Source organism: Pygoscelis adeliae, unplaced genomic scaffold (genome assembly GCF_000699105.1).
Source record: "Pygoscelis adeliae isolate BGI_AS28 unplaced genomic scaffold, ASM69910v1 Scaffold21, whole genome shotgun sequence".
Taxonomy (NCBI): Eukaryota; Metazoa; Chordata; class Aves; order Sphenisciformes; family Spheniscidae; genus Pygoscelis; species Pygoscelis adeliae.
Window position 1 is genome coordinate 10,612,273 of NW_008824243.1, and position 6,769 is coordinate 10,619,041.

The 6,769-nt window shown below is 45.2% G+C and overlaps 1 protein-coding gene across 1 annotated transcript in view; it reads left to right on the forward strand.

The window, feature by feature from the left end:
• Nucleotides 1–6,769, forward strand: part of FANCI (Fanconi anemia, complementation group I) — a 25,665-nt gene that overhangs the window by 1,899 nt on the left and 16,997 nt on the right. The window contains exons 3-14 of the mRNA XM_009335237.1: nt 11–83; nt 667–797; nt 1,205–1,361; nt 1,442–1,499; nt 2,109–2,150; nt 2,637–2,760; nt 3,670–3,755; nt 3,929–4,061; nt 4,326–4,418; nt 4,918–5,054; nt 5,849–6,029; nt 6,620–6,707. Coding sequence (XP_009333512.1) covers nt 11–83; nt 667–797; nt 1,205–1,361; nt 1,442–1,499; nt 2,109–2,150; nt 2,637–2,760; nt 3,670–3,755; nt 3,929–4,061; nt 4,326–4,418; nt 4,918–5,054; nt 5,849–6,029; nt 6,620–6,707 — 1,303 coding nt within the window. The remainder of the gene's footprint in view (nt 1–10; nt 84–666; nt 798–1,204; nt 1,362–1,441; nt 1,500–2,108; nt 2,151–2,636; nt 2,761–3,669; nt 3,756–3,928; nt 4,062–4,325; nt 4,419–4,917; nt 5,055–5,848; nt 6,030–6,619; nt 6,708–6,769) is intronic.

The window sequence follows — 6,769 nt, forward strand, 5'->3', positions numbered from 1 at the left end:
CTCTGTGCAGCTGGGCGATATGGTGACAAGGCAGGCCCTGAAGGGGAGGGAGACGGCAGCTTTGCTAAGAGGGATCTTCAAAGGTGGGTGGTCTGTGAGCTGCGCTTTTGGGGGGTGGGTGGGGAGGGGGACTGTGGCCGCGGCCCTGCTGATCGCCGGTGGGTTACAGGCTGGCTGGGTGAAGTAAGCGCTCAGCAGCACGAGGAAGCCTCACTTTTGGTAAGAACCAGCCAGTCAGGGCTGTCACAGGGAGACGGGACATCCAAAACTAGATACGGGAAATAGGAAACCGGACTAATGTATTTCTAATGAACCTGTTGTAAGTGGGCTTTACTTTTGGGAGCCCTGAGGTACCTTGGAGTAGAACTGAGCTGGCCAGCTGAAGTTTAATTGCCAAGCTGATTCTTCTCAACACTTTGACGCTTCCTGCTCTCAGGCAGCAGGTTGAATGAACCACAGGGTGTGATAACAGGGTTGGGTGCTTCAGCTATTTTATCCAAGAGATTCTCATTTCCTGTTCTCTGGTTTTTATCTGTTCTGTCAGATAGATAAAATGGAGTTGCAGCCAGGTGACAGTTTAGCCCTGCTAATTTCCTGTTGTTTAGCAACATGTTGCTACTTGCATAACTTTTTTTCCATTCTTTTTCTTTATTTTCTTGTCACAAGGCTCCCCTTGTTCCCAGCGAAGCGGTGTTCTCAGGAGGCTTCAGGTTTACAAGCACTGCGTCCCGCTAGTGGAGTCAGGGGACCTGCATTTGGGCAAGGTGTCTGAAATCATAGGACTGCTGATGCTGGAGGTAGAAGTTCCTTTGGGCTGGCTTTCCTGGGGTCTGCTGGGTATCATTTCGTATGTAGATTGAGATACTTCACTAGGCCACTGAGGAAAATGAGTTGTGTCCTTTCCATGGATCTGCCCTGGACTAAGTTAGCTGGTGTTGGAATTTGCTGTGTGTGTAAATGTGGTTATCTTTGGATAATGATACTTAGGCTGGAAACTTCAAACCTATAATTACATCAGCTTGATTTACTGCTCTGTTCTGTAAATGACAGCATGACAGTCTTGGGGGTGAATTCCCCTTTTAGGGGAACATTTCACTGTAAGAAATGTTGTCCTTTGCTGGTTTCTGGTGACGGTTTGGACGTGTGTGTGGAATTCTCCTGTACACTGCCTCAGGCTCTTTCATGTTGTTGTATCTTCTCCCAGGCTCGCCAGCTGCCAGGCCACGCATTGGCTGAGCTTGCCACCCTGTTTGTTGATGTTATTAAAGGCGGCAGCCTGTCTAACGGGAAATCCTTGGAGTTGTTTTCCACTGTTCTCACTGCATTGGCCAGTTCGAAGGAGAGCCTGGCTTATGGGAAAGGTAACCCCTCTCAGTTCCTTCTCCTCAGCCCGTCCTCCCATCCTCTGGAATCGGCTCCTAAAAAACTGTTGCTTTTTCAGGTGAACTGAATGGGGAAGAGTTTAAGAAACAGCTGATAAATACCCTCTGCTCCAGCAAGTACGTACCTCTCTGCCAGCTCCACCATGCTTTAGTCTATTTAAAGATCAGTCAGTGCCTAGTCCTGTTTGGGCCTTTTACAAAATTCCCTGTGATACCCTACAGGTACAGTGGGAGCTAAATCTGCAGTCGCTAAGTGTGTCCGTAGCCCCAACATCCTCTTAGTTACAAAACTAAGTTACAAAACAGTGTGTTTCACGTTGTGCTTTGAAAAAGACATCATGATGAGCTGGACGTTACCGTCTGTATCCTGTTCTACCATCTTTGAATCTGTGCCCTCCGTGGCAGTGTCTTCTCTGCCTGGGAAGGCAAGGGAACACCCTGTTCCCAGATGTTTTAATAGTGTTGCGTGAATTGGTCTCAGGAAGCACTCGTTTTCATTCCTTTCTTGGTTATTTGTAACTGTGGGGATGGGGGCAGTTTGGAGCATTCTAAGTCTGGGTGGTTAGGCTGGTGGTGGTGGTGACTTCTGGTCGAAATTTGGCTTTTAATCTTAATATCAGAACGTGACAGGGAAATGGTGACATTGAATAATTGTGTATGAGGAGGGAAGGGATAAATGATAATTCTGCTTGCTCTCAATTTTCCAACATATTTTTGTTTTACCAGGTGGGATCCTTGGACTGTAATACATCTTGCCAACATGTTCAGGTAATTCCTTTTACCTTCAACATCAACACTTTCTTGTGCCGCAGTCATGCCCACGTCCTATTTCACATGTAGTTTGGGGCAAGTACCAATAGTAGATCTGACTGTACCAGGTACAGCGCCATGGATGGTTGAGTCGATGAACTCACATCAGATCCATATGGATACAAAAACCAGCTGGGCAGGCATGCCTCAGAGACTGGGCATGGCATTGTGTTTTTTATTCCATGTGTGAGTCAGCCTTGGCAAATTAACAATACATTAATGAACAAGCATAATGCGAAGGAGAGCTAAGCATCGAAGGTTGAAGAGTATCCTGGGACAGTAGTAGGTTACTGAGGGATCTGTGGCAACTGCTTCTGGTGAGGGCTTTGGGAGCATTCGCTGCCTGTCTACTTTAGGACCCTTTGTCTAGTTACGGGTTGAATCTACTGTGGGATTCTGAAGGAAATTAGTGAAAATGATTAGGCTGCATCTTTGATTCAACAGGGATATTCCACTATCGGCAGAGGAGCTGCAGTTTGTGGTGGAAAAGGTCCTTAGGATGTTCTCCAAATTAGACCTGCAGGAAATTCCCCCTCTGGTCTATCAGCTGCTGCTGCTTTCTGCAAAGGTAAAAGCTCACGGGAGCTGGCCTCCCCCTAAGCATATACCATGAGAAAAAAAATATGTAGACTGAGCTGTAGGCTGCATTTTGGTGGGGATTGTGGTTGTTCCCAAACTGTGCTGTGGGGAGCAGGACACAGCAGGACATCAGTAGGTTTTTTGTCTCTAACTCTCTCTAGCCTGAAGAAGGTGACTGCTCAGAGAAAGATACAATCTTGATCTTTCTTCTGGGGAAAGGAGGAAACCTTTGGGAAACAAGGGATGAGCACAGACCTAGCAGACAGCAGAGAGGATTGGGGTTTTTTTTCCAGTTTTCTTAAGTGTGGTTTTGCTCACTCTCTGTGGTCTGCATGCTGTAATAATAGCTCATGCAATATGACTGTCTTCTGGGTTGTAGTCTGACTCGTACTGGAAATGTCTCATCCCTTGTCCTCTTCCTGCAAGCAGAGGCTGCCAGTGACATCTCAGCCCTTTGACAGGGTGATCTGGCTCTTTTGCTTGCTTCATTTGTGACTGAGTCAACGCCAAAATGATCCAGTCAAAGACAAATTACATGTGTGTTACAGGAGGTCGTTTGGGTCCACTGGCCAAAAAATGTTAGATTTAAGGTTAGGAGTTTGAAAGCCTCCCTAATTGATTATAACATAAAGGATCCCTTCTAATTAATAATAACTTAAAAAAAAAAACAACAGCTGAGAGCTTCAGCTTCTTCCAACAATTTGATAAGCACAGTCAAAAGAAATATGCAAACTAAACCAGAGTCACTTCATCTGGAAATGAGCCACACAGGAGCCCTCCCCCACCTCAGCTATTTATGAAGGATACCATGACATTTGTAGTTGGTGTGGGAATAGTGTGTAGTTCTCTGGGATACTGCAGACCCTGCAGTGGCTTAATGTAATGTCCTGCCTTGCAGGGCAGTAAGAAGACTGTTTTAGAAGGAATCATCGTTTTTTTCAATCAGTTGGATAAGAGACAAAAGGAAGAACAGAGGGTTCCACAGTAAGTTCTGTGTCATCCCCTTTCTTTGCTACCTAGGTATTTGTAGTGACCCTGGTCCTGCCCAGGGCTCCTTGAATTTGAATTGTTAAACCTTGTACAAGTAGGTCCTCCTTGATACATAAGAAATGATTTATGGCTTTGGATGGCTTGTTTTTTTCTGATAAAACTTACAGATCAGTGGACCTTGAGGTAGCCACAATGCCCCTAGACCAGCTCCGCCACGTGGAAGGCACTGTTATTCTCCATATTGTTTCTGTTATCAACCTGGATCAGGACCTAGGGGAGGAACTAATCAAGCATCTAAAGGTACGACAAAGATGGAGCAGGCACTGTTCTTCAAGATGTTGAGGCAGGGTTTTTAAAACTTAATTAGTTATCCGTAGAAGGGATTTAATAATTTTTATAATCGTAGTCATGTTCGCTTTAACAAGTGCTATGATATGTTTGAAGAGACATGTCCCTTTCTACACCACAACAGCAGTGCGATATGGGCCTGATAGCTTCCCTGAACTTGCAGGACGCTGCAGTTGAACGTAACAAGCTTTCTGACTGTTGCTTGCTATTTTCTAGACTGAGCAACAGAAGGACCCTGGTAAAGCCCTGTGTCCCTTCAGCGTGGCTCTTTTGCTATCGGTTGCGGTGAAACACAGACTGCAAGAGCAGGTATGTGGGTGATAAGCTTGCGGAGAACTTCCATGGGGATGCACACTGCACTCCTTGTAAAGGAAAGGAAGCATGGTTTAGGTCATAGTCCCATCAGAATTAAGCTTAAAATGGTTTCAGGATGCTCGTGGGGAGGCAGTTAGATCATTGGTATGCTGTAGTTTTCTGAACACTATAAAAGACCCCAGAGCGGTATCAGAATTTTCCAGAGTTTGATTCCTGTGGGTTGGTATTGTAGGATGAGAAGAAAAGCAATGTCGTCTTTTTTTAATGTTTTGGCTCTGTGGTAGCCACCTGAAGAACATCTGGCAGCAAGCTACCCTCCTTGAGGCACTTAATGAGGTTGGTGTATTTGTCCTGAGAAAGAACTGAGTTAAGATTTTTGGCAGGCTGTACTGGAACTTGTGCTCTGGCCGGTGCTCTTACTGGAACATACCCAAGACTATACAGGTCCCATTTCAAAGATCATTTCCTCACACTCAATGATTTTATGTTTCAGATATTTGATTTCTTGAAAACATCAATCACAAGAAGCTGCAAGGACCTGCAGTTCCTTCAGGCCTCCAAGTTTCTGCAGGATTTGTTTCCTCAACAATATGATGTAACCACTGTAATTCTGGAAGTGGTGAAAAATAGGTGAGTTGTTGCCGCATGCTGCAGAACGCTCAATGGGCTTTGGGAGGGGGAGAGTTTCAGCCTCTCTAGAATGCTCTGGGGTGCTAAATACTGCTGACAAGGTGCCAGCAGGGAACAGTGTCAAAATCCAAAGTTTTTATCCCAGTTTTATATTGGTGAATTAAAAAAAAAAAAAGGAACAAAATGCAGCTGTATAAATCTGCCCCCTCTACCTCAGATCTTGGCATCTGGTGGTACAAAGGACTAAACTGATCAGGACCCTATCTGTTTCTTACTGGTAAAGCAGCTGATGGTATGAGTCATGCTGCCAGCTGTAGTTTGTGTTCTGATCAAGGGATGAGTGATAGCTTCACTGTTTTCTTCCCCCACATGGTTAGTCCTTTAATCATCCTGTGGGATAGGTCTGTGATCTGTCACCAGTTGTCCTTTAGTTTGATGCGAGGCATTCCTCTTCTGTCTTCCTCTCTGACTTGAAGATCTTAGGATCAGTAGGATGTTTGTGCATCCCGACTGTAGCCTACTGTCACGTTCAGATCAGACCTGAGTGCATGCACATCATTCCCCATAGCGAGGAAACCTTTGGACTGGAAAGGAAGTCTCATGGCTGGAGAACCAGGACTGCAAGACGTGTTGTGCTGAGCACCTGCCCCTCAGCCTAAAGACAGTTATGGGGTTGTGAGGGATGCATCTTCCCTGGCGTGATCAAGCATCTCTCACTGCTGCTTTGGACCCTGGAATGACTTTTTTCTGTGACTGAGTTGTTTCTTTCTTGGCCTGTTTAATGTTTTCTTCAGTGCGTTTGGCTGGGACCACGTTACTCAGGGCCTGGTGGATCTTGGCTTCAGCCTAATGGAATCATATGAACCAAAAAAGCCCTTTGGAGGAAAAGCTGCTGATACCACTTACGGCCTTTCAAAAATGCCAGCCCAGCAGGCTTGCAGACTGGGAGCGAGTATCCTGCTAGAAACTTTTAAGGTAGCGTATGGTTTGGAGAGGGTTATTTTTTGGGAGGAAGGGAACTCTGTTCATATTCTCTCACAGTAAATGGTGTCAAAACCTTGCCTGCTGTATCCCTCATGAGTGTTTTACAAACAATACTAGATTTAGTCTCCTATTTGCCCCTGTCCAGCTGATAGAGGCCATCTTCATAAAGTCCTAATCCTAATCTGTTCCAACTACCACAATATTTGTGTAATCCCTATTACTGTTTCCAAGAAACTGCAGAGAAGGTAGAGAAATTCAGAGGTACAAAGAAAATCTGACAGAGGTGGGATTGAAATCAGCATCGTCACTGAAGTGGTAAATTTGCATCCCACAGAGCATTTGACCCATTATGTTCCGAGTGTACTCTCTGTGTCTCTGATGTGCTGGTTCTGATGGGACTGGGATGAAATCTGAATCGGTCTGTGTGAATTTAGCTGAAAGAGGACTTCTGGCAACCAGTCCCAGCTTACCTTTCAGCTCTGGATTTGCTTTGTACTTCACAATGCCTGTGCTCTGATGTATATGAATATCTTAAATTTATGTAGGTTTTGGGTTTTATTTATTTTTCTTTCTCATTTCAGGTTCATGAGCCCATCAGAAGTGATATTCTTGAGCAGGTCCTGAACAGAGTCCTCACAAAAGCAGCGTCTCCTGTCAGCCACTTCATAGGTAACAGGAAAGAGAGAGAAATGTGTCCTGCTCTGTGGACACTCAGAGAACAAGTTCCTGCT